Below are 27,733 nucleotides of genomic sequence, written 5' to 3'. Positions count from 1 at the left end.
AACATGACTCCATTCTTTTGAAATTGACTAGATTTCAAATTGTCAGTGTCCCTTTAAATTACTCTTTTTCCTCTTATGCTGCACACAATAGGGATTTACTGATTTTTTTAGTGGACAGCAATATGTCTGACTCATTTAGGGGATTATCATTACTCTAACACAGCATTTCATTCTTACATATTGGAAATCATGTATACTGTAATTCAGGCAGTGTAATTTCCTGTGGGGCACTTCACCACATGAATAGATCAGGGAGTTAAAATATATTGTATATAGAATATACACTTTGCAGGTAAAGTCAAAATATGGATGTTAAATATCAGTCATTACACTTGTTACATGCATGAGTGGCCACTGCAACAAAGGCACTGGATTATTAGCTAATGAGGGACAAAAAGAAAAATCATACAACCCTGCCTCACCCCCATCCGTTTGCCTCTCTCACAATGTTTGATCTTTTTTCTCTGAACCCCAAGCCCTGGCTTTAAGTGATTTTTCAGATCTGAGATTTCATTTTTTTAAAAAAAGTAAGTGTCTTGCCTTCCAGGCTGCGGAGAGGAACTTGAGAATGGCCCCTCTGACGGCTACGGGCTCAAAACCCAGAGGCACATAACGAGCCCTCAATGTAAAGAGCACGAATCTCATGATCTCAGTGGGCAGCCCCTGTGCCCTGGTTTCTGGGCGCGGCCCCCGGCGGCCCCAGGCTGGAGTTAGCGCCTGGTTCCCGGCCTGCTGCACCGGCAGCAGCCTACAGCGGGCTGAGGAAAGCGGGGGTTTCTCGGGGGGCCCCGCGGCCCGGTTACCGTAGCGAGGGCGCAGCGCCGGGACTGGGACCCCGGCGACTCTCTCCCGCCCTTCGAGCGCGGGCTGCGGCGCTTGGGTGGCTCTGCCCGGGGGGACGCAGTTCGAGCGCAGCCGCAGGACCGTGGCGGATCCCTCCACAAGGCGGCGGCGGCGGCGCGGACGGCCGGGCGGGGCTGAGGGCTGCTCCCTACCACCGTGTGGGCCTAGGCCGTGCCAGCGCCCGCCGCACCTGCCACCCGCGCTGACCTCCCCCTCATGGCGCCGGAGAAACAGCCGCCCCTCGCGTTCGCGCTTTACGGCACTGTCGCAATCATACAGGCGGTCTGAGCTCAGCTGCGCTTTACGGCAAGATGGCGGGGCCGGGCTGTGGGCCGTCTATGGGCCGGGGCCGGGCTTCGTAATCCGCTTCCCCTGTCCCGGCGCAGAGGCGCCATGGACCGTAGGAAGAAGCCCCTGGAGGTCACAGTCGCCTCGGTGAGTGCTGCTGGCCAGGGTGGGGGCAGCCGGGCGGGTCTCTCCCTGTGTCTCCTGGGTAGGTCTCTAGCCTCTTCCCTCCCCGATAGCCCCATGCCCTAGACTGGTTCCTGCTGCGCCCCCGCCCCGACTCCGTTCCCCAGACAGATCCCCCCACCCCCGGCTTCCTCCCCCAGCTGGGGACTGGAGCCGGGGGGAGACTGTAGTCGCTCTCCTCCCCCGAGGTGCTGCAGAAACCCGCCCCCTGGGGCGAGCAGGGCAGCTTGGTCTCGCTCAGTGGTTCCCAAACTGGGGTTCGTGAGATGTCACAGGGGGTTCTCGGGGAAAGTTCCCTAATGGCGGGCAGAGCTGTCCCTAGGGACTCCGGGGAGCCCGGGGCCAGCCGCCCGCAGCCCCTGGACTTCCAAGAGCTAAGCAGATCAAAGCAAGCATCACTGTCACCCTGAGGAGATTTAAATGTCAAGACGCCTTATAAGAAATGGAAAGGGAGGTGGATATTTTTTTTGCCGTTTTTAAAATTAAATAGGCAGCTAGTATTTTTAAAATTATTATGAAGAACAAGTTTAAACTTTGTTGTAATGTGCGTTGTTTGCCTGGACCGCTCAAGACCTGAATGCTTGTGTAGGAGGAACTCTGAGCTGGCTTCTTAAATACCTTCCTGCCGTTTCACATGTGATGCTCCTTGATGAAACATAGGAGCCTTGTCTTATAACAGGCTTATTCAAAGTGATACAGGCTACAAAAGTGAGATCTTGGAAGAGTGTTGCTGTTTTCATAATGTAATAAAAATACTGTAATGATAGATACTAGCGTGTAATAAGCATGTAATAAAAACAAATTTTATATTTCCAAGATCACTCCTTTTATAATTTATACTCAAGTAAAGGAGAAAATCCCTGGGACTAGTCATTTTTAGGAGGGGGGTTCACAAGAGTTGACATTTTAGTGAAAGGGGTTCACGGGTTGTTAAAGTTTGGGAACCACTGGTCTAGCTGCTCATGGCCCTACAAGCCTGTCTCAAGGCCTCGCTCCTCCTAGCGGTGTAAGCGCATCAGAGCCAAGGTTCTGCACAGTGCAGGAAATGCCATCATGTTGTGGCTGTACAGCACCAGCTCATCCCCTTTCGGCCAGGGTATGTGAATGGCCAGTCTCCACCTGGCTGGAGTCAGTAGGTGCAGTGATTCTGCTATGTGAAGACAGAGAGAGAGATTAAAGTGGTGTGGTGCATCATAAGATGACACCATACGGTGTTACCAAGGTGCAAACATTAGTGGGGGACGGGGGGTGTCTAGTAGGACAAATATTAAAAGCTCCTACTTTCTCATGTACTACAGCAACAGTAAACGATTTTAGAACTATTTATAAGATGTTCAAGGTTCATGCGAGAACAACAGAAGCCCCTTCACATCAGTTTTAGTTCCTCCTGGAAAGTTCCCTTGGGTTTTTATTCAGTTGGTTTGTAGTTCATTACAGATCATTTAAATGATTTTGTATCTCTGAGCTATTTTATTGTAGTTGGTAATCACACTTACATGCAACACAAATTAAATTAAGCAAAACTTGTACTTACCCAGTTTTTAAGAGCCCTCTAGGAATTCTTTCCTCCTACCCAGGTAACTCCTCTTTCTGAGAGGATATATATGAGAATTGCAGCACTCATCTCTTCATCCTGATTGGGTCTGGGTAAGAACACAGCTACTTTACACCCCATGTAGAGTTGGTCTGGAGAAACAGCTGTGCCTTGTATATTCCAGCTGGTGATCTTTCTTTGCCTCTACCTATTGAGTGTGTTTGTTTGAAACAGGGATGAGGTGCTACTGGACAATGAGAGTTCCCTTAAGAGCTGTAAAATGGTCTGTGTGCCCCGTTACATAGCCACAAAGTTATATAATCCTTGGGTTGGTCTAAATACAGAAGGTTCAACAGCATCTCAGAATAGTCTTTCTCCAACCTTCATGAGAAAATAAAATGCCATGGAGTAAACATGGGGTATTGTCTCTTGCCTCACCCCTAACACCTCAACCCTATTAATAAAAAATAAACCCTAATGTGAAAAAAATACTTTATCTCAAAGTGTCTCTCAATATCTCAAAGTGTCAGGTTTCAGAGTAGCAGTCATGTTAGTCTGTATTCGCAAAAAGAAAAGGAGTACTTGTGGCACAATAAATTGGTTAGTCTCTAAGGTGCCACAAGTACTCCTTTTCTTATCTCAAAGTGTGTCTTTCTGAGGGATGCTGCTGTGCTTTGGCATGGCAGTTGTAGCCGTGACCTTACACTTCCCCCTTCAAACACAGCACACTGAACACTTAACTTGTGCATCTATGTCAGTATTGAATTTGCTAATGTTACAAACCCTAAATATAGCCTGAGTATTTTGTGAAGGAGAAGAATGTGAATGTATTTCCTGATTTTTTTTATTTTTTTTTTGGAGGCAGAAGGAGGTTTTGTGAAGATGCATAGTCTCTGACTGTCATTGGAAATGCCTTCTGTGGGCATTAGGGTACAGTTCATTGATTTCCCATAACTTGTTATATTCCCTTGCTGTTAAGGGTGTGCTTAAATGGAATTAAGATTGGTTAAGTGGGACATTCCTATTAAACATTTGTTTATGGAGCATCCTTCATGGGAGATTAAGTTTCTGTAAAAGTCCCAAACATGAAAGCAGTAGGTAACTTCATTCATACCTAAGAGGTTGTCAGGACTTAAACATAACCTGAAATAAGGTGGCATTTTGCTGTTTGTTTATTTTCTGTGGTATACTTTTGTTTATAGTCTAAGCATCTTTCATTGATTCATTGAAGTCTTAGATAGAACATTAATAATAGAAATAATGGAGTGAAACTATCAGCGTTTTGTGTGTCAGGATAATCTAGCAATTTAATTGAAACACAGCAATGAAAATAAATAGGGTTGTATCCAAAACATACATTTAATGAACTTTTGCATCAGTACTTCTGACAGTTTAGGAAAAGCTTGGTTGGTTAGCATCATTGTGTTTGTGGCAAATTTTAATACCAAGAAAAGGAGGACTTGTGGCACCTTAGAGACTAACAAATTTATTTGAGCATAAGCTTTCGTGAGCTACAGCTCACTTCATCGGATGCATTCATAGAATTTGTTAGTCTCTAAAGTGCCACAAGTCCTCCTTTTCTTTTTGCAGATACAGACTAACACAGCTGCTACTCTGAAACATTTAATACCAAGGACAACCAACAGCCTAGTTACATTTCTTGTAGAAATCAGTTTACTGGAGGACTGGCTGAAGAAGCCATCAGATCATAAATGGTTTTTTGGTTGTTTGGGGGTTTTGTTTTGTTTTAAAAAGGGACTCCCACACTCCTGAAGGCAATTGTTCAAAAGTTGAACCTGCTGAGTGAAGTTTCTTGGGCCCAGATTCTCAAAGGTATTTAGACACCTAACTCTCATTTAAGTCAATGGGTGCTAGGTACCTAAATACCTTTGAGAATGTGGGTCTTGATAATTAACATTTGTGGTGGTGATGATTAATACCAATGGGAGTTACATATTCATATGTATAAAAAAGAAAGTCTAAAAGCAGCAGGGAAGAAGGTACTTTTTATAAAGACTTATGTCTATCAGCTAGTTCCTTTTTATAATAATAATAATAATTAAAAAAAAAAAGCTTTGCTTGCCAGCAAATCTCCTTAGGGGTTACTTTTTAAATTAAAAACAAACTATTGTTAGTTTATTACAGTCTTTGGCTCAAAGGTGGTTGCTGAAAACTTTGTATGGGATTATGCCCATTTTGTTCCTGCAGATTTTCCATTATGGAGTGAAGGATCAGTAATATAAATGCAAGCTTTTAATTAACTTATCTAACCACCTAATCATAAATTATGTTCTGTCTCATTATTTTGGATTACATATTGCTGCAAATGTCACAAAGTTCTTCCTGTTCAAATCACTGCTCCTATTTTCTACATCAGAAAAGCAATCCGTTTATTTTATTACATGTGTAAGTAAACTCTTGATTTCTCACATAAGATTCTAGAAATTTCCTAATTATTTTGTTAAAATGACTTTTGTCGTTTTTTATGGTGGCTGATGTAGTTGGTAGATTTAAAGGCTGAACTCTTCCGAAAGCAAGAAGAATTCAAGAAGGAAAAACTTCTGAAAGATGCTGGAGTCTCTGTAAAACCCCAAACAACAAACAAGGTAGAAATAAAATATCCATCCTTACTCATTATTTTTCTGTTTTTCTTTGTTTTTCTAGGCATTGCCCAGAATTGAAGAACAAGCCATTAGAAAATGTAAAAAGTTATTAATACAGTGTTTCGTTTACAGTTGTAGGACAAAAGTTGTGATGGCTTTATTTATCAAATTTCTATTGACTCATTTCTAGTTGAGTCTCTCTCACAAAAATCAAAACTAACCGTTCAATTATACTGCAAAGCTGTATTTAAATAATCTCTTAATCTAAATGAGCCCCAACCTCCTTAAATGCCAGCAAGAAAAAAGTGAGCTTTGAATTTTGATAAATCCATGATCAGTTGGACTAGGAAAGCACTTTCCAGAGTCAGTGAACCTTCCTGGAAAATGCCCGGCCATCAGCTCCTATTCATTTATATGGGGGGAAATAATATCAGATGCACTGCAATCTTATACTTCAGTCTCTACTGCACTAAAACCTCTGTTCTTTTTCCTAAAATAACATATTGCATAAACCTGACTTTTCAGTCCCATTCAGACTTTGTTTTAACATTCAGACCAAATGAATTTGTGTGATCTTGTGGCTGTCTTGTAGTAGACTGTAGTATTATTGCTGTGTTTGAAGACCATGCAGCATTTTTGCCTTTACATGCAAAAAATCAGACTTGTTACTATGTTATGTGTAGAACTAGAAATAAACATCTGGAAGAACTATGCAAAAAGATCAGAATTATGTGCCATTTTGAAGAAATTAATAGGTTATAACACTGAAAAATATCAATCCCATAATTGGCTATGTAATTCTGTATGAAAATGTCAGTGACTAGTTTTATAAAAGTTATTTTTGTTGACCTTATCTAATTAAGAACACAAGTTCTCTTAGAATATAAGAGATACTGTACACTATACTTGAATCAGTACTCCTCACACTAAGTCTTTGGCATCATTCTTCCTGATAATCTTCACTTCCAAGAACAAATATGAATTATTCTTAGATTTGCTTTCCTTTTAGTAATATGTCCAGTAAGCAACTATTATCTTTATTTATAGCTGCTCAAGAATAAAACTTGTGTTCCAAATTTTTAAATAAAAAAATCAAACTCATGTTAACCCCTTTGTTGGTTCTCCTTCCTGTGCTGTCATAAATTTAAGACGCACCTGCTACTTTCCACAACACAGCAGCAGGATTATATGAAGAATGTTTAAGCAGATAAATAACTCTAGAGCCTTTCTTTTTTTTTTCTTTTCTTTTTTTTTTAATGGTCAAATAAGGTTGAAATCCTGTGTTTTAAAAACATACGTTCCACAGAAACCAAGCATTTGGACTAAGCAGAACACAGGGGTTTCAAGTCGAGCTGAGAAAGATGTTGAGCAGAAGATAGAAGAAGATCAAACGTTAGAGAAAGCGAGGTAATTTTTAAGTTACAGCAATACAAATAAATAAGAGGAACAAACGCTTGCTAGAATTTCTTTACACTTGTAACAAATTGCATAAAAGAAATCATACAAATAGCAGAATGCAGGTAAAAGTGGCAGCTATTCAGTTTTTACTGGGCTGCAACTAGTTCATTGCTTGTTAATGTCTCTCCACTTGCTGCACTTTGTAACATCTACACTTCAATGATTGTATCCACAGAAATTTGACAGAGTATAGATTTTCTTTTAAAGCATTTTCTTCCATATCAGTAAAAGCATGGATACAAACACCACAATCAGTATTTTGTGCTCCAAAGAATACTTTTTTATAATTTTTGCAGAAAACTGTCTCTTACCTATTTATATATATATATGTATGTATATGTATATGTTTTTGAGGAAAATTACAGGTCAGTGACCTGAGTCGGTTAGTTGTTCAATTAAAATATGCATTGGAAATGTGACATCTGCTGGTTCTCTGCAATAAATTCCCCATCTCTTATGAATACATAGGTGTAAACTATTCCAGGAGCTAGTTTTAAGGTATTCTCTCTGGTTTCTGTGTCCATTTAGATCAGTGGGGGGCAACCTGCGGCCCACGGGCCACATGTGGCCTGTCAGGGTAATCTGCTGGCGGGCCGCAAGACAGTGTTTACATTGTCCGTCTGCAGGCACAGCCGCCTGCAGCTCCCAGTGGCCGCAGTTCACCGTTCCCGGCCAATGGGAGCTGCGGGAAGCAGCACAGGCTGCAGGGACGTGCTGGCTGCCGCTTCCCACAGCTCTCATTGGCTGGGAACAGCGAACTGTGGTCACTGGGAGCTGCGGGCAGTCAATGTAAACACTGTATCGTGGCCCGCCAGCGGATTACCCTGATGAGCCGCGTGTGGCCCGCAGGTTGCCCACCACTGATTTAGATGGTGTTTTCTGAGACATAGTATCTCATGCCTTTTATGCTGTGCTCCATATCTTGTTGCCTGAAAGTAATTACCATAGAGAGGTTCTGGGCTGATATACAGTTTATCTTGGTATTTCATCTAGATAATTGTAATTACAGAGATGTACAATACTTACATTTATATGTTGCTACCTATTTGATCATTTCATTGAAGGTGAACTATATTACTTTTTATTAAAAATTGTTCACAATACAGACTAATCAGGAATCTGTGTTCTTAGAAATGTCAGTTACAGTTTAAAACAAAATTCCTCCTTTGCTTAGCTCTTAAGATCTGAATTCTGGGTTCTACGATTCCACTTACTACAGTTGATAACTTCACTGATACCTTCAGCAGTATAAGAAAAATGGTGCTTTTCCTGCAGTGTCCCCTAAGCCATTGTTTGGTTAAAAACTCTTGCTGTTCATCTGTAAGGGAAAATATCAAACATTATTGTCATTTATTCCATTGCAGCCTAAATAATGAAAGACTATTCTGTTTGTGGTGTATTTGGAATCATACTGTAAATATAACCTGCTTTTTCTTTAGGCAGAAGCTGGAAGAGAAAGCAAAGCTGTATGAGAAGATGACAAAAGGAGACTTTCCAGGTGAACAAAACCTGCCTAAAACCAGTATATATTCTAAAAACCTTGCTTTTATTTGGTCACTCTAGAAGCTGGCCACCTGAACAGTCTCATAGTTGACAGCTGTTATGCTATAAAATACAGTACTTCTGTTAATAAATGTAGCTTTTACACTAAATACGCGTTTTGGAGGCACAGCATACAAACTAATTGATAACCATTATTTTTGCTGAGAAAGAAAAGCCAGTGCTAAGGAAAGAATATTACTTCTTGAAGGACAGTCCAGCCTAGGAAAGAAATGTGAGAATCATTTGGTTTGATCATCAAGTGAGAGAAATATATTCTGGTTTCTTAGTATAGAACTCTAGAAAACTAAAGTTACTTTGTCATGTTGACATCCTTGGCTTTTATCTGTGCTTCTGCATGCTTCCTTTTCACTATATGAAGAGTTTAACCTGGGAAAGAGAGGAGGTGACTGGCTGGTCCATGTGTGAATGCCAGTAGCTAGTAGGGTCTGACTTCTCACTTCCCAGCTTTGAAAATCTCCAATCCATATACATGCTTCCACTTTCCTCTCAGCACACATCCAGTCCTTTGTGTGATGTGACAGTTAATAGTAGAAAGGCTCAAATTCAGTTTAATCCTTCAGTGCTATCTCTTTCGCTAGTTTCGATGTGCAAGATCCATCGTATAAAATGTACTCTCATCATTCTTCTCCCTTTTGGAAAGAGAACTCAAGTGACTGCTTAGGTGCATTCTACGTGCAAAATGCATCCTCATGTTACACTCAGTCTTAAGTAATTGTCCTCTATGAACACCATCATTGGAAACTGAACTATTGAATGTAGTAGCCTGCTGTACCCATTCATCTCTTTCATATTCACAGTTTGTCAAAGAACTATTTTATTCTCTCTCTAAAATAAAATTAGCAATTTTAAATCTGTTTTTCCAAATGGTAGAAAGAAGGTTATCCTAACACTCACGTTACTGCCAGTTTCCTTTTCATGTTAGGACTTGAATTAGTATTGTAGCTGTTAATTAGCATAAAGATTTTTTATTTTTTTTTAAAGAAGGTGTCAGCACAGTTGCTGTGAACTCTTTTCTGGGGTATATGTAATTAATTGCTTTAAACAAATGAAGTTTACATACAGAAATGCGAATCATCCCATATAGCTGAATTTTCTTGACAGTAGATGAGATTAAAGTATTGTCTAATAGTATAGTCAAGGGCATTGTTGGCAGCTATGATTCTGGCTATTCCATATTGATTTCTTGCTCAGTTGTGTTCTTTTGATGCCTGTTATCTAAGAATTGATTTTTCTGCCCTAGATGAAGAAACTGAGGATTTGTACCTTGTGGATTTCGCTCAGAAGATCATAGACAAACGGAGAGAAATAAAAGATCTGTGCGAGAGTGAAGCTGCTAGAAAGACATCAGAACAGGAGGAAGATGAAGAGAAGACACTACCTGAAATAGAAATACCACCCCCAAAAGACCCCAGTGAAGAATGGTTGGTAATACTGTATGGACAGAACAAGTCTGACAAATCTGTTTTTATTTTTTGATAATCTCGTGTGCATTTAGTCTAGTTTAAAAAACATCTTGAATAAGGAATCATTCTGACTGATACCAGTCCATCACTTGTGATTATAACTTTTTCCCTTTAAGAAGCACTTTTTTCACATTTGTCTTCTTACCCTGCAGGAAAGACTCCAGGTAGAATAGGTTATTTGTGTATAGTTTAAGATTAATTTGTTTTTTAAAATCTGTGTGAAATTTTTAGTTTAGTTTTATCTAAATGCAATTATAGTCTCTCTTCTTCTGTCAAAACTAAGAGCATTGTAATCGTGTGAAGATACCTCCTCAAATCCAACTCTTTCCTTTGGAATGGATAACCACATAGGCATTATTGATCTTTATGAACTAGTTCAGGGAAAGGCTTCCATTATATAGACCAGATTATGTAGATTGATCTACTTTTTAAAAGAGGGTTACATTTTCAAAGCGAGGAATGGGGAGTTTAGACGCCATTCCTATTCACAAACAAGATTTTGCGATCTGGTACCTATGCAGTTGTTTGAAAGTCAAATAGTAAAAATTTAGCTTCTTGGGTTTTTTTTTTTTTTTTTTACATTTAAGATCACTGAGACAAAATGTTAAATTAGGTAATCTACCAGTTATTTTTCTTTTAATGCTATTCTATAAAAGAGGTGAATGCAATAGGTATTAGAATACGTAATTTATATGCCTTATGGAACACATTATTTTCCCTTACTTTCTCATCTCTCAGCAACATTAACTTGCTTAGTGCAGCTGGACTTGGGAATTCTAGGAGTTTCAGTGTGTGGGGGAGGCTGGGCTGTATGAGAGCTAAATCATTCTTACCTAGTGCTTAAGGTAACAAATTTAAACTGAGCCTTTTTAGATTGAAAGGGGAAAACCTTCAATCTTCCAGAAAGAGACCCAGAAGTTCAAAGTTTCTCAAACTGCTAGCAAATTTGCAAGTAACATTTCCTTCCACAACAATGTATTTTAAACGGATGGCCCACAATAGATGCTGTTTTAAGTACCCAGGGTTTTGAGATGTATTGATCAAGAAAATGTGCTATGAATAAGAATGATATTAAAAGGGCTCATACATTTTCCTGCTGAAGTTATGGGAGTTCTGATCCTCTTATCGATGCAGACTGTACATCTGGTGTGTCCTGCATGGAAGCATTCTTTAACTAGACTAATTTTTATTGAAATAACTCTGCCCCCTTTGAAGTAATTATTTCCTCTGATCTCATGACTTTCAAAGCAGCAGTAGTTTTGGGTTTCTGGCATTACTGAATGTACAGATTTTCTCTATATGGAGGAAGACAGTGCGTTACCAGCATTTCTTTAAGCTCCAGAGTTTTAAACTATCCATAAAAACCCTTCTGTAGTTAAGTTCCAGGCGGCCAATAATCTTTCAGCAAAGACGCGGTAAATAATTATGAAACCTAGCTAGCTAGGTTTTTTTTTTTTTTCCTGTCTGTTCATAAAGAAAACAGCGTAGGCAGATGGAGGTTTTACTCCTGGTAATCAGGTTTGAACAACAATAACTAGTCTGAAAAATAGCATTCCAGTTTTTCAATTTATTAGTTTTAAGGTAGGAGATAGTCATTTTGTTTCTTACAGCGTACAAGGGGAGTGTGTCCATGGCGAAGAATCAGAAAGAAATATGTGCTACTGGTATACTACTAGGTCTAAGGTGAAACTGTCAAGTTATTCTGTGCCCTTATCAAGTTTAAATATCAGAAATGTAAGCCAATCTGTTCACCTTCCATATACTTTTTCAATACTTGTCTTCACCCCACCTCAGTAAAATGAAAAAGACAATTCTAATTATTTACTGATAAGCCCCCAGGAACATTATTGTCTCAGCACTATGGGGCTCCAATCTGATTGGAAGCCTTTGGGCACTACCATAGGATTAATATATACTACTAATTATTCTCCAGCTATGTATAGGTCACAGATAGAAATATTTTTTTCAATTTTCGTATTGTTTACTTGGTAAAAATAAATGGCACTAATACTAAGCTCTAAGGGTATGTCTGCACTGCAGTTAGACCCACCAGGTGGTCCGTGGCAGCTGACTTGGGCTCGGGCTAAGAGGTTGTTTAATTGCAGTGCAGAAGTTTGGGGTCGAACTGGAGCCCGCACTCTGGAACCCTCTCCCCTTGCAGGGTCCTAGAGGGCAGGCTCCAGCCCGAGCCTGAATGTCTGCACCACAGTTAAACAGCCCCTTAGCCCAAGCCCTGCAAACCTGTGTCAGTTGGCACGGGCCAGCCATGGGTATCTAATTGCAATGTAGACATACCCTCAGTGCCCTTAATGTTTATTTTAAAAGCATAATTTAATGACAGAATAAATCTTTAAAAGTTTAGTATTTGGGGACTATTTTATACTCTGGGTCAGCAATACTTTGTTGGCTGTATGTCTTGAGTTTCCTAAAATGGTATCACTAGAACTACTTGATGCTAAAGAACTCTTTGTAGCATTGGTGAACAGTAAGTACCTCTGTTTCTCATTCTCCTCACAGTTTTAAGTGGAGCATTCACTATGATAAATAGCTTTACACAAAGTACACTATGTAAAGGGACCTTCAAAGGAACAACATTCTGCTTGATTTACTAGGCTTTTGTTAAACCACTTGAATGATCACTGAAGCTCTTAGTAAATGAGCCACAGACTGATAATTGCATTATACTATAGCAATTTAATATTTGTGTGAGAAGTCAGTGCTGCATCATTATGTTCACCACAGGAAGCAGATATTATGCTTTCAATTTTATTTTGACTTGGGAGCTACGTGACATCATAACTTGTAAACAGTTTTCAAACTGTCTTATCATGAAGGAAGACAGCTGTCTCAAAATGAGATTGAATAAAATATATCAATGTGATGTATCTGTTACAAACCCTGTTAAAAATGTGTCCTTTAAATTGTTACACTAGGCTTGTTAACTGTTAGGATTGTGGTAACTTTAGCACCCTGAATGTGAATATTCTCTATGGAAAGTATTCAGTTACTTGTATCCTTTGGACAAGAGTTCTGTAAATCTGAGAATATAAATTGTGAGAAATTCTTGTTACTTTGATTACAGGGTTGATTATGTGGATTCCTTGGGCCGATCTAGACGCTGTATGAAGAAGGATTTGCCAAATCTGCTTAAAATGGATAAAGAACTTCAGGGGAAAAGGTATGGCTTCTCTAAGGAAAGTATTTTCTCCCACAGGATTTCATAGACGTGTTTTATGGCAGGAAGAGAGTTTGTACACACACTTGGCAGAGTTGTATAATGAGATTAACTTCATTGAAGCCATCAAAGTCTTTTGACATTGGTGTAACTGCAGAATTTGGTCCAATATATCCAAAAAAAGAAGAGGAGAATAGTCAGTGCATGATGGATTGATTTAAATCACCAATTCTAATAATGATTTAAATCAACAAGCAGGAAACCTTGATTTAAATCACCAATTTGAATCATGGTTTTGCATTTGTACTTTTAAATTATGTTAAAAGGCAGCAGGAAGGCAACACACATACACATCACTCATCACTGTTGGTAACGATTAAAACATGATGCTTTGCAAATCAGCCTTTACACTGAATTTGGTGCTGCTGTTTGGTAACTAGGAAGATACACTGTCTATACACAAAAACAACAACGAGTCCAGTGGCACCTTAAAGACTAACAGATCTGTTTTTATTCATAGATTGGGAGAGAAAAACAAGCTTTCCTGTTTTTTCAACTCCATTTGGTTTTTTTATTTTTAAATTAGCTTGTCATTGAACTGAACTAGTTGAAAAAACTGAAATAAAGAAACTATTCTCTCTGCCCCTGTAGAAGAGAGTGCTGATGTCAAAAACTAGTTTAGCACTTCAGCAAACTCTGGGTCCAGTTCCATAGTCTGACTTTCTTTAAAATTTAGCAGCAAACATGTACTGCTTAATATTATTTTTTGTATTTAATCTAAATGATTTTAATAGTTTGGACCTTAACATTGGATAAATTAGATTTTAAAAAAATCAAATTTTAAATGTTTATTTTTAAAAAATAAACCTGTATTTAATTTAAATTAAAAAAATCTTTTCTGTTTTTAAAATCATCAACTTCTATCCATCCTTATTCAGTGTGTTTAGAGTGTCACAATCTTTTGTGTGGTTTTATCAAAACTTCCTTTGTGAACACATGCATTTGTCCTAAGCTATTTTATTTCACTGGCAACTGAATTAATCCTCTGAAAAGTGTGTGGCATATTCACATTTTAAATGGTACCTGAGTTGAGGCCATGTATGCCAAACTTAAAACACAGAATTTTTATAAACTATTAAAGCTCAGATTCTGATGGAAAATGCTAATGAAATCCAAAAACTTCATTGTAGAGCATTGGCTCATATTAGCTCCACAAACAAAGGTCTATTAAATTAATTTAGCAGCCTATCGGGAACTTGACTTATTTTTTTAAAAGTTATGGTCCTTCTATAGAAGTTGTATTTTAATGTGCCTTAAACCTAAAGAATCCCAGCAGATCTATATTTTTTTGTCCTGGATGATCTGATTTTAAGGTTTTTAATAAAGTCCAATACATGACATTCTGAGTGAATTTGTTAGAACTCCAGTTGTATAGTTAATTATAGCAATTCTGATAAAACTAATGGCAGAAATGAAAATTATATTGGAACAAAATGTACCATAATTGAGCACTTATATTATTGAGTTGTAAGCGTTCCTTCTTGAAAATTTTACAGCCTGTTCTTTATAGTTCGAAACAGAATGAAGAATATAAAATTGCTTAGGAAGTACATTCTCTGTGTTCACCTGGATAAGTGGTCTGCAATCATATTTTGATCTAACTTAGCTAGATAATGGGGGAGAGAACCGTTTCTGCCTCCCAAGGAAAAACATAAAAGTATTTTCCCCCTCAGCTGCTGATGTTGCTCATTTAAATGTTTCATTTTTTACATTAAACAAATAAATGCTGTTCACGTTTTTGTATCCACTTCACATTGGTGAAAGTGTTGCTGTTATTCTGCTTTTGGTGACTATTCTGTTGAGCACTGGTCATCTCCCACTTATTCTATTTTCAGTTATTAGTGACTTCACAATGCCTATGAAAATGGTATCAACTTCTTCTTAAGGATCTTTAATTAGAATTAGTTTACTGTGCTTTGCCAGATGTGGTATCGTATCCTTTCCTCCCTCTTCTATTCTGCAATGTACTATAAATTCTCATACTGTGCTCACGGCTGTAGTATCTTGGCGCCTTCCATTAGCTTTCCGCAAACCAAGTCCACGCTCCTGATGAGTAATTAAAAATGGCTTAGCCGTTGTCATACTTCCATTGTTCAATACCAAAGAACCTTTACACTTTGTTTGGGTTTTGTTTTTCACTAGACAAGGCATTGAGGTGAAGACTCTATCGTCTGAAGATATGAGACGAGAACTTCAGCGGCAGCAATGGGAAAGAGAGGAAGAAGAGGCCCTAAAGAAACCTGTGGGACCCATACATTATGAGGACATTAGAGAAAACGGTTTATATTCGTTCCTTTGTATGGCTTATCTTCACTGTAGGATGGTTTGTAGAGAAAGAAGGTGTAATTTACCTCTAAGTATAAAAATTACTCCAGTATAAATATATTTTCACCTTGTTAAACTGTGTTAGAAATAGCCACTTAATTTACAAAGGGATAGCATGCATTCATCTCCTGACTGAAAAAATAAATCAGGAAAAAACCTCCTAGTCTCCTAAGAAAAGTTGCTGGGAAGCGTCATCACGTGAGTCAATTAAAACTAGACTGGCCATAACCCTCTAATGCTATTGGCAGGCAGGGCAATGGGCCGGATGACCTAATGAGTCTTTCTCCAATAACTTACACCCTGGTGATTTCAAGGTTGCTGCAGCTGTAAATCTGATGAAACCAACTGTTGAAAATTGTTCCTTTCAGAGGCCAGACAACTAGGCGTTGGCTACTTTGCCTTTGCTCGTGATAGAGCACAGAGAAATAAGCAAATGGAGACTTTGGAAATGCTGAGAGAGCAGGTATGAAGCTAAAAGTAGATCCTTAGCCTGTGCTGGGACCAGCCTTGGCTCCCCATCTTTATATATTATTTTGGAACCTTTGCACTGTATACCGGGTAGTAAATGTGTTGGAAAATAGTAGCAAAACCAAAACTACTTGTGTAAGGTGTTGAACTGCAGAGCATGGACACCTGTAATTGTCCACTCACGATCTTGATGCCGAAAGGCAAAATATTTAGAAATAAATTTTCAATGGAAGTAACCCGAGGTCTGCATGCAAGAAAGTGTTGCCATGTACATATATTTACTGTAGTTGTGTCAACAGATGGATATCTAGACTTCAGAATAGCCACTTGCATGCACAGTTGCAATAATTGCACATGTGCAGCCTTGATAAATACACAGCCATGGCTCCTACCCACTGGAATTTGGCCCTTAAAGTTGAAGAACTACTTTTCATTATTACATTTTGTATTAATTTCTGAGTATAATATAATATTAAGAATGCTTTTATCCCATCAGTATAGGGGAAGGGTTGCAGGAACAGGTACAAAGTTACATACATAAAACAAGTGTTGAAATCCTAAAATAAACCCCTTCCCCCATTTTGGCTTTTCATGGATTTCTTTTGAGTTGAGGTTAGGTGTAGCTTCAGTGAAAAACCTGTTTCTTCTACTCTCTTGAAGTTTTCATCTTATATGTGAAATAAGTATCTTTACATCTCTTCCTCATGTCTCTGTTCTAAGTAGCTTGCTATAGAGAGGCATGTTTTGTTTGGCATACTTAGCCAAATGTTACTGTACCGTGCTCACAGCTTAAACCAATGGCAGTAAGTATTATGCCTGGTAGTGTGTGCAAGTTTGGATTCAAGGAATGGGGTCATTTTCCTCCCCATTGAGACAATGCAGCTGATATTCAGTTCATTTCTGGGGATAATTGAAGGAGATGCACAGTTCATTATAACCAAATGCAGGATTAACTAATGAACATTTTTGGTTACTGTTAAGACCACAGACCAAAGGACTAAACGTGAACATTTAAAGGAAAAACGAAAGGCAGTTCTGAAAACAAGGCTTTCTAAACTTAAAGCAAGAAAGATAAAGCGACTAAGAGACGATGGACTAGAGGAAGAGGCAAACAAACTGGAAAATGAAGGTATGGTCTGTAACAAGTATCTTTGTTTTAAAACAATCATTCTCCCTCAGTATCGTGGAAAAAATATTTTGCTCAGATGAAATATCTGTGTTTGAATACCAACATTATATATTTTGAATATATTGAATTATATGGCTTTGAAAAAATTAACAGTTTAAATTAATTGCACATAGGTATAAAATCATATATACTAAAAATAGTGCTTCCCGTGGAGAGGCAAGTGTTGTGTTGTGTGCATTGAACTGCCTTTTAGGTTCACACATGCCAGGAAGAATTATGCAGGTCATTCTAAGCTAGAATTGCATGTATTTAAATGGTGATTTTAAAGATAGCCAATTAATTGAGGTATGAAGAAATACAAGCAATTTGTGCAGAGCTATCTTGTCAGGAATGTCAGATACTGTATATTCATAAAATTAAAATGATTGTAGGTGGTAATTAAGGGCCAGAATCTGTATTCAGATGACTGTGCACAACATACATTTTCTATTAAGCCTATAGCTTAATTTATGTATGCAGAAAAACCCCTTCTGCCATGTGATTTTTGTGAGAGTTGTTTTAAGTAAAAGGTTCAGTATGTACAAATGGACACATTCCAAAGCTTACTTGTAACTTGGTGGTACAAAAAAGAGTTATAGTACCCTCTAGTAACAGCAGTCTGTGGGTGAGCATGATGAGATTATGTCTTCACTGCAGACTTAAATTGAGTTATCTACACTTAAATTAGCTCCACTTGAGTGAGAGTGGCCACACTGTGGAATCACAGTCAAGCTACACAGAGTGGTTGTGTTAGTGGCTAAGTTGTACCAACTCAGGCTTTAGCCTAGACCCTCTGATGGGTCAGCCACCACACTCAAATTAAGAGTTTTTGGGTGGATGAAATTCAAATTAGGAGCAACACTCAAGTTACAAGCTCTGAAAAAGGTGAATGTCAGAAATCATATAAAGGGAATGTGGCCTCATTTCACAACTTGCAGACATAAATTTTTGAGTTCTAATCTCAGCTCTACACTGGCTCCATCTATGGTATTGAGTCACGCTATCTGCTTCCTCATCTGTCAAATAGAATTAGTACTTTCCACCACCCAGTAATGAGAGAGTGCTTAAATGTAAAGTACTTTGGAAATGCAGAACAGTAGTATATCAGTGTTAAGTATTATTCTTACAGAGAAGAATAAGAACACAACTTTTTTCTAAGATCACTGAAGCGGAGATACATGCAAGTGATATTTTCACTCTTCCCTAATTTCCCATCGTCAGTAGACCACTCAGCCTATTCCTAGGTATGTTATTAGGTAATACGTTTCCAGCAGTCTCTTCTTTTACACTCAAAAGCTAATGAAGGGTTGTGGATTCATTTCTAGATTATCTGGCTTATCCACTATGGCTTCTGAACTAATACACAGTAAATTAAAAACAAACAAACAACACCTCCCCAGTCAGATGTATTTCATTCTGATTAGATAACTGCTGTAGATGTTATCAGTGTGAATGTGGAGTAGCTCTTGTCATGTATCCTATGATATTTGAAAAATAAACCTTTATCCTGTTAACAAATTTCTTTTCCCTTTTTCAAAAGAAGAGGAAGCAGTTATTGGACCACTACCAGCTGAACCAGAAGCCCCTGTGGCTCCAAGAGTTGCAGAAAGTAGAAAAGTGGAGGTCATCATTCAGGAGAGAAAAGATACAAAGGCTGGTGTGCCCTATGTTCGAGAGTGGGATAAAGGGAAAGGTAAGAAAACTGAACTATAAACGTAGCATGGTATAGTCAAAAACACTGTTTATTAATGGGCTCAGCACTACTGTCATTTTTATACATGATGAAGCTGAAAAGTAAAGAAATATACTTTCCCTTTCCCTGTCAAATTTACATTGTCATTACTTTATGGTGAGCCTAGAAAGAGATTGACAGCCTAGACCATGACATGAGCAGCTGCTGTTAACATATCCTAGTTTTACCATTGACACAGGTTATTGGGTTCCCTACAAAGATACTGATGGAGGAAGGTTGAAGTGTGAATTATTTTAGTTTGTAACCTATCCTGATACACAAAATAATTGCTGTAACTTTATACGATGTGGTATAGATGGGCAGGATGTGTCACACAGAAGAGCCTAAACTCTAAATGCATGAGTAGGTAGAGTATTGCACTAAATTACATAAACAGACACCATGGAGGCAGATGGAGTAGTGCAAGGTCACTTTCCCTAAAATGCTTCATGGTCAAAGTGAATTTTGAGGGAAGGATTTGAGGGAAAAGCAGAAAGGCTCTTGGCACACAGCAAGTGGAGGCTGTTCTATGATTCTTGTGAAAAAAGGTGCATGTAAGAAGATAAGAAAAGGGGAAAAAGAGGAAACAGTGAGAGAGATGTAGGCAGCGTTGGGCAGATCCTTAAAGGTGTGGACAAGCAGTTTGAACTTAATGCAAGAGAAGTGTAAGTGTTTGTGTGATAGAAAGTAGTAAATTTGGAACTGAAGTGAGGGCCCTCCCTCCTAATGAGGTATAGTTAAATATGTGGCTACAGCAATTTGTATCAAATTGTCAAGAGTTAAGTGATGTAGTTAAGACCACCATATTAATTTATACTGAATAAAAATGATATTTGACTTTTGGCCTTCTGATTATGAGGTGACATCAACCCCACTACAGCACATGAGGGTAACTTAGTTTAACTGGCCAAACTTTTTCAGAGAAGTGAACAGAAGTGCTGTATGAAGGAAGGAAGTAACTTTATATCTCAATCATTAATGTACAAGTGCCCTCCGCTCTTCCCATGCCTTTATTCATGCTGTGGTTACACATGGAAGCATCTTCCTTTTCCTGAATGCCAAGTGACTTTGCTGTCCTTCAAATCCTTTCTCAAAACTCACTCCTTTCATCTCACTCCCTGCCATTAATCTAATCTCAGGTACTCTGGCCTGAGAGCACCGAAGGAACATTGTGACACAACGCCTGACCTCTAGGCGCTAGAAAACCACTGGAACAACACTGGGATTTACAAAGCCTGAGTTAGGCACTTAGGCACCTTAGACCAGGGGTGGGCAAACTTTTTGGCCTGAGGGCCAAATCGGGTTTCCAAAATTGTATGGAGGGCCGGTTAGGGGACGCTGTGCCTCCCCAAACAGCAAGGTGTAGGCCAGCCCCCGACCCCTATCCAACTCCCCATGTTTCTCGCCTCCTGATGGCCACCCCCCCAGGACTCCTGCCCCATCCACCACCCCCTGTCCCCTGGCCGCCCCTGGACCCCCCTTCCCTGACTGCCCCCGGCCTCCCCATTCAATCCCTCCTATCCTTCCTGACTGTCCTCCCAGGACCCTGCCCCCGGCCCCTGACCACCACCCCAAACTCCCCTGCCCTATATCCAACGCCCCCTGCCCTCGCTGCCTGGAGCACTGGTGGCTGGCGGTGCGGCTGCACTAGGACAGGCTGGGCTCTGCAGCTGCGCTGCCCCAGGAGCTCACAGCCCACCCCCCTACCCCTGAGCTGAGGCTGCGTGGGAAGGGGAACAGCAGGGGAGGGGCCGGGGGCGAGCCTCCTGGGCCAGGAGCTCAGGGGCTGGGCAGGAGGGTCCTGAGGGCTGGATGTGGCCCGCGGGCCATAGTTTGCCCACCTCTGCCTTAGACTGTGATTCACAAAAGGCAACACACTAGATGGAGAGCTGTCTAACCTAGCCCGGGGGGAATGCTGACGAGGGCTGTATACGTTTGCACATGTGCTCGCTCGCTCTCTCTCTCCCGCCCAGTGACTGATCTGCTGTAGATAAATACTTAAATAGTCATTGAGCCACAGAGCAAGAGAGAGAGACTCTGTAGCCTAGTGGTTAAGACACCCACCCGGGAGGTAAGAGACTCCAGGTCTGCTCCCCCTGCTCTAATCATTCCATTATTTATCCACAGTGAAACAGCTTCAATAGGGGAGCCAGTGGGCCCCACATCAGAATATCCCACAGTGCAGTGATTAGAGTGCTCTCCTGAGAGGTGGGAGACCCTTGTTCAACTCCTTTCTCCCTCTCTGCCTAAGGGAGGAAATTGAACTTGGGACTCCCACATCCCAAGCAAGTGCTCTAACCACTGGGATAAAATTTATAAGGTGGGCTGCACCACCCTCATGTCTACCAGATCAGGCCCTGCACACAACTTAAGTGGGCAAATGCCTATCTTCCCTTGGTTTTTGAATCACTCTGGGGCATAGGTGGGAGATACCTAGAGGGAGGCAGTGTGCACATGGCCAGAGACAGAAACATAGGTACCTAGGGACAGTTGTCCTGAAAATTTAGACAGTGAATTTAGGTGCCTACAGTGGTGTCACAGTTCTCAGGCTGTTGACAGGCCCCTCCTACTGGGCTGGCACTGAAAAATCCTTAGGGCTCTCCCATCTGCCTAGGTAGGGGTCCCTATGATACAAATTGTGTTACAGTCCTTTTATGTTGAAGTGACTCTTGGCTCCCATTCCCCAAGTCCGTTGTGTATGGTCTCAGATTCCCTAACCCCAGAAGGGGGTAACGCCACCAACTGCCTGTTAGGCTCACCTTGCTGATTCTACTGTATGTGGCCAGTACCCCAGGGTTGTTGTCTCCTTGTAGGCAAAAGGTGAGGGGCTCCCTGAGCTGTTCCCGGAAGGCTTCCAGAAGTCATCTTCGGGAACTGTAGAGCAGCCATCTGCTCTCTCCCAGACCTGCCCAGAACCTGTTGGGAACTTCCTGGTTTTAAGCCCTTTATTCCACCCTTGACATGATTTATAGGGCCGGAGGAGTGGGGCCAGCCTTGCCCATAGCAGCTCTTTAACCCCTTCCTTACCGGTTCAGTGTTTATACCTCCTGTCACAGAAGTTTAGGCAGCAGTTTTGTGCATCACACAGGAGCCAAAACTAGGTCTTAGGTACCTAAATTAGGGAATTAGGTACTTAACTCCTTTAGAGCATTCAGGCCTCTCACTTCACATTCTGGCACCTGGTTGTTAAATAAAATAAAAACAGATGACGTATATAATCATGTACCGTCTACAGTATTCCCCTCCTACTGATTATCTGTGCATCTCCCACCTTCCTGCCCTTAGCCAACATGATCTTTTGTCATTATTCTTTGCTCTGTCTTTGTGGTTAGATTGTAAGGACCTCTGGCACTCTGACAAAAACTTTGTCACCCTCTATAACTTGGGAAAAAAATGTTAGTCAAGCCCCCTGCGCTCATACTTGTGGGGGTCATCTTTTTTTTTTTTTTAGTCTGTGTTCGTACAGCACCTACTACAATGGGGACATGAGCTATGATCGGGACTCCTAGATGCAAGAAGTAATGGGCTTAAATTGCAGTAAGAGAGATTTAGGTTAGACATTAGGAAAAAAGTCTCTAAGGTGCCACAAGTACTCCTTTTCTTTTTGCTAAGTGTAAGGATATTTAAGCACTGGAACAAATTACCTCGGGCGCTTGTGGAATCTCTGTCCATGGAGGTTTTTAGGAGCAGGTTCAACAAACACCTGTCAGGGATGGTCTAGGTCAAGGGTTCTCAACCTTTTTCTTTTGAAACTCCCTCAGCAGGCTGTAAAAACCCCACTGCCCACCTGTGCTACAACAACTGGTTTATCTGCATATAAAAGCCAGGGCCGGCGTTAGGGGTAGCAAACAGGGCAGTTGCTCGGGGCCTCATGCCACAGGGGGCCCTGCAAAGCTAAGTTGCTCAGGCTTTGGCTTCAGCCCCAGGCGGTGAGGCTTTGGCTTTCTGCCCTGGGCCCCAGCAAGTTTAATGCCAGCCCTGCGTGGCGGACCCCTTGAAACCTGCTCGTGGCCCCCTTGTTGAGAACCACTGCTCTACATATAGTGCATAGACCTAAATTACAAATAAAATTAGAAAAAATAGTTACAAATCAGTGATTTGTAAATCAATTTGTACAGTGTAAGATGTGCAGTTTCTTGCTCTGTTTCGAAACTTCTGTTTGCTACAGTTAATATTTGTATTGGAGTAGTGTAAAAAAGCCGTCTTCAGAACTAGAGCCCCTTTTTGCTATATGTTGTACAAACCCACAGCACCTGCCCCCAGGAGCTTATAATCAGTTGACAGGTTCCTGTACCACTGTACATGGGGTCAAAAGCTGTTGAGTTCATCTTCAAAATAAAACGTATTTATTGTGAACTTGAGCTGTTGTCACATCATTTTGTAGCTACTTTTAAAAATTTGTCATGGGAAATGATTGACTGTAACAGAAGTTAAAATGCCTACCACCGGAGGGTATAGCACATTCTGACATTGTTGACTACCCGAGCATAATTGTCATTTTTTAATATTTTTGGGTTCTTACTGCTTTGATCGCATTTAGAAGGTGGGCTTCCCCTTATAACTAGCAACTTTCTTCTTAAAATAACCAACATTCTTTAAGATAAAGGGTAAAAGTTGTCTTTAAAATTTTAAGTGATTTGGTTCCTGAGGTTTGAAGCAAGTGGAGTGTCAACTTAATACTGAGGAAATTAAGTGAAAGGCTCTGTTGCAGATTATTTCAAGCAATTCAGTTTTCCATTTCTGTTAAACGTTGAAGGAGAAATTCCTTCACAGGAAGGGAACATAAATGATCTTTGTTAAGTAAAATTTGTTTGTTACCATGTTTTTCCTATCTAATAGAGTTTACTTTTGGACAATGGTCAAAGAAACGTGCAGATGAACGAGATCCAGAATTTGCACCACCTTCCAATTACTTCGTTTGTCAAAAGAAAGCCAATAACTACCAAAGCCAGAGTTGGAACAAGCTTGGATCCTCTCCTGAGAAACTGGGACAGGAGTCAACACAGAACAAGCAGTTTCCATCGATGCAGAATTACTGCAACAGCTCAGAGGAACAACAACCAGTTTACCAAAGTCTAGATGACATGTTGTCTTACTACAAACAAATGACTTGAGCTTATCAAAAGCATAAGCAAGAATCTTAACTTAAATAAGTGAAATAGAATTATGTTCTTAGCATTCACCTATTGTTTTCCCCAGCTTTGGGGGAAATAAGGTTCCTGTAAGTAGATTTCTTATTAATTAAAGAAATCTGTTATGTGAAGTAAGGCTGTCTGAACTGTATCACACAACAGCCACGCATTTGCTCCATCAGTCCTGTATTGTATTAAAAGGATAAGTTTTGATGGTGGTATTTGATTGTGGAATTTGACACTTATTCTTTACTCTCTAACCCTATTCTTTGTTATTGTCCTGCATTTTGCCCCTATTTTGAAATTTACAAATAGAGATGTTATTTTAACTAGATAAAGCTTGTTTTAGTCCTTTTTTCCGTGACACTTCCTCTCCCCCCTGCCCAAAAAGAAAGGGATGTTGTTATAAGAGCTAACTTCTAAGAAGTGTCAAATTGAGAATACTCTGACAAACTGAAAATCAAGTCCATTGATAATATGGTCAAATACTTCTAAAGAAACAACATGCAGCCAGTTACCCCTATTTGCTAATTAAACCGTCGAGTGTTAAATACAAAACCCATTTACCAACATACTGACATTACTTTTATATGCTATTGCAATAGTTGTAGTGTAACCAAATTGATGTGCACACTACTACTACACTTCAGTTAGCTAAATAGACAGTGGGCGGTGGTTGATATTTAGAAAAAATAAATTCTGATTTCAGGGGGCAGTTTGGATCATTGGAGTTTGTATTTTGAAAGCTTATACAAGGACGCCAAGATAAAAGAGTAAATTTTGAAATGAAATTTCCCAAATTGATAGTATTTATAAGGTTAAGTGACAGTGGCAAAGTGATAAGCACGGCAGCAGACACTGCAGTGGGCATGGAGACAGTCAATGTTTTATTCTTGTAATAGTGCTTTTCATCATAGAGTCTGAGTGCTTTGCAAAGGTTGGTAAATAAGAGTATCCCCATTTTACCAATAGAGTCAGGAGTGCCAAAGTAACTTTGGTTTCATATTTCTGTTAAATAGATTTAGTGCTTGTAAAAGGTGCTGCAGATTGAAAAGTTTAATCCACCCAGTGTGTACAGTTCAGCTAACAGTGCAAACTTCTATGCCTTCCTCTCTGATGTTTCAACCCTGACCGGGACCCATTTTTAAGGGTTGAGAGGGGACGTCCATCCCCCTATCCCTTTCATCCTCTGAGTTTCTCCCAGTGTGAAAGAATTTGAAGCAGCAAACTAGAAGCGAACTGTTTTGATAATAATTGTTTGGGCCATCCAGTCACCTCTCTCCTTCCTGCAAAACAAAAACACATAACCATGGATTTCTTTCTAAAGAACTCAAAACAATTAGCCAGTTTACACTGAAGTAAAATGAGAGGAAAACGTTCTAAATCTGGCCACTTTTACTGACAGTCAAATTTTTTAACTTTTTTTATAGTGATAAGGTGGCACAACAAAAATGGATGTTTTTCAGCTCTGATCTCTCTGGTTTATGTGTCAAAGTTAATGCCCACCAGATGGCAGCCTAGTATTTACTTGCTAGTAACAACTCACTGCAGTTGTTTTCATCCATGTGGACAATTTATGTACCATTCCCTTCCCAGTAGCATTTGAGGAATTACCTGTATGCATCTCCAGTATATTGACAGACTATTATAGAACCCATAACAATTATCCCAAATGCTACACTGAACAATGTATAGCTCAGGATCTCTGGGCTAGTACGCAGCCCTCTCTACATTTAGGCAGCTGCATTCAAGAACGACACCTGCAGATGGAACCCAGAGCTGAACGTGGAACGGGCAGGGCAGTCTCAATGGAGTGCCATTAGTTGTGGAATTTGCAGACATTATGCTGAGGTTAAATCTTGCAAACTTTAGGAACTAATGCATTTTTGAACCCATGTAGCAAATAGCTCAGCTATACGATGTCCCCAGCACTGTGCCCCTGGAATAAATAACCTAGATTCCTCTTATAAATAAACAGCTTCAGTGTATGAGGGACGGGAGAATGGTTTGTTAGCCTAGAAATGTTGACATATCATTTAAAGAATGTAATGGTAGCTAGAATGTATGGCAGTGGAATCTGTTGAAAAACACAATTGGCTTTTGATCAGAGATTCAAGTGTCAAAGTCCTTTACAAATATTAACTAAACACCTTCAGGAGGTAGGGAAGTAAATATTATCATCTCCATTTTATGAGAAGGGAAATTGAGACCGGTTATGTGACATGTTCAAGGCCACAAAGAACCACCAGCAGAGGAGGATAAGGATTTGGGAGTTCCTGATTCCCAGTCCTATGTTCTGGCCACTAAGCCACGCTAACACTGTACTCCTATATAATTCTGAGGCTCTCTTTTCCCCTAATTTACTGATTGTCAATTTACCAATCAAAATATGGGGAGGACTCTTCTCCCCTCGCAGTATCAACTGAAGCCTAAGCCCATTGTGCACATTCTTAAATTCCTCTTAAATTTTGGGCCAGAGTAGTTTTGAAACATAGGTGAGCAATGCTGTGTAAAAAGCAAGTGGTTTATACTATAGGGTTCTGACCTATTGTGACATGTAAATGTTCAAGTTTTAGAATGTAGAACTTGGAGCAAGTACCCTGTTCTGTTCTCTTTGGCAACTAATATAGCTTATAATAGCAACATTCGTGTTCGGATTACCTTTTAGGGGGTTGGGTTTCTTTAATCAAGAGTAGGCTGCATTTAAAGCTGTGGGTTTGATGCATCTTAAATGATCGAGGTAAGAAATTCAAGATACTTTACTGCAAAAAGTTCTAATCTACTGTTGGTTCCCATTTTGAAGCTGTGTTTTGTCATTACTTACTGAAAAATAAAATCTCTGGTGTTCATTAACTAGATGCTAAATTGTACTTAGTATTTGTACTAGACTTGTGTTCTGATCAAAACCACATCCGGAGTACCAAATAAAACCGGTTAGGAAAACCAACAGTTGGTTGCAGCTAAGTGAGCAAATCACCCAGGCTGGAAAAGGGTTATGGCCTGGTTAAAACACAAGACGCAATTAGAGCTAATAAACATGATGTCTAGAGGCCCAGTGCAGATTTCCTTGTCTGAATGTCTTGAATAATTTGGTATTGGACTTGTGCATGTGAGCTCACTAGTGGGTTTTTCTGCACATATATCACAATCTGGCCCTAAATATCTTGCGCAATTAGGAATAAAGGGTGGGTTTTTAAAGGTGCCAGGCACCCAACTCTTGCTAAATTTTAGTGGGATTTAGGTACCTAACTCCCCGGGGCCTCTTTAAAAATCCTAGCCTAAAGGTATAAGCTGAGCCCACAGAAAGATATGGCAGCTAGAAAGTAGCAAAATACCTTGTGTGTTGGACATTTAACATTCTTTTAAAGTGGAAAAGTCGACGTGACTGCTGTAATAGACCTGCAGCAGTATGTCATCTAGTCCATTCGTCTTCCACCGTAGGAGTGTCTCTGCCAGCTCAGACTTCAGTACTTTGTCCAATTCAGCTTTAAATGACCCAAGCAATGTGGCTCATTAGGGTGTTAATCATGGAATCCTACTCAAATTCCAGGACGAGACAGCCTGCATAGTTTAAACACCACACTAGCATTTATTTATTGTCCTAAGCTGGTGTGCTGTGTTGCTATACACTTTTACACTGCCTTTGGATTCCACACCAGAAGTGGCTGCATTTCTGCAATGGGTGAAGCAATTCCTGCATGCAAGTTTTTATCATCTTTCTGGGTAATATGTTTCCAC

The 27,733-nt window shown here is 40.0% G+C and overlaps 1 protein-coding gene across 4 annotated transcripts; it reads left to right on the top strand.

Annotated features, from left to right (window-relative positions):
- Window positions 1-1,097: 1,097 nt before the first annotated feature.
- Window positions 1,098-24,214, top strand: CCDC174 (coiled-coil domain containing 174). 4 transcript variants are annotated; one of them, XM_073351291.1, is made up of 12 exons: window positions 1,098-1,278; window positions 5,186-5,254; window positions 5,350-5,454; window positions 6,758-6,858; window positions 8,349-8,407; window positions 9,713-9,893; window positions 13,018-13,113; window positions 15,313-15,449; window positions 15,864-15,958; window positions 16,945-17,092; window positions 18,675-18,824; window positions 23,703-24,214. In XM_073351291.1, the coding sequence occupies exons 1-12, from the start codon at window positions 1,237-1,239 to the stop codon at window positions 23,975-23,977; spliced, it is 1,458 nt and encodes a 485-aa protein (XP_073207392.1). In that variant the 5' UTR covers window positions 1,098-1,236; the 3' UTR covers window positions 23,978-24,214. The 4 variants fall into 4 exon arrangements, with proteins under 4 accessions (XP_073207392.1, XP_073207391.1, XP_073207393.1 ...); XM_073351290.1 differs by having other exon boundaries at window positions 18,672-18,824; XM_073351292.1 differs by lacking the exon at window positions 5,186-5,254 and having other exon boundaries at window positions 1,100-1,278; window positions 18,672-18,824.
- Window positions 24,215-27,733: the final 3,519 nt, after the last annotated feature.

Source organism: Lepidochelys kempii, chromosome 7 (assembly GCF_965140265.1).
Source record: "Lepidochelys kempii isolate rLepKem1 chromosome 7, rLepKem1.hap2, whole genome shotgun sequence".
Lineage (NCBI taxonomy): Eukaryota > Metazoa > Chordata > Testudines > Cheloniidae > Lepidochelys > Lepidochelys kempii.
Note: the sequence above shows the minus strand (reverse complement) of the source record. Positions and strands in the feature narration are given on the sequence as shown.

Bases quoted from the DNA above. Each gene is read 5' to 3' on its own strand.
- CCDC174 (XM_073351290.1), top strand. From the start codon at position 1,237: ATGGACCGTAGGAAGAAGCCCCTGGAGGTCACAGTCGCCTCG. The intron at 15,959-16,944 runs GTATGAAGCTAA...GTTACTGTTAAG, and splicing joins TGGAAATGCTGAGAGAGCAG to ACCACAGACCAAAGGACTAA. The intron at 17,093-18,671 runs GTATGGTCTGTA...CTTTTTCAAAAG, and splicing joins AAACAAACTGGAAAATGAAG to AAGAGGAAGCAGTTATTGGA.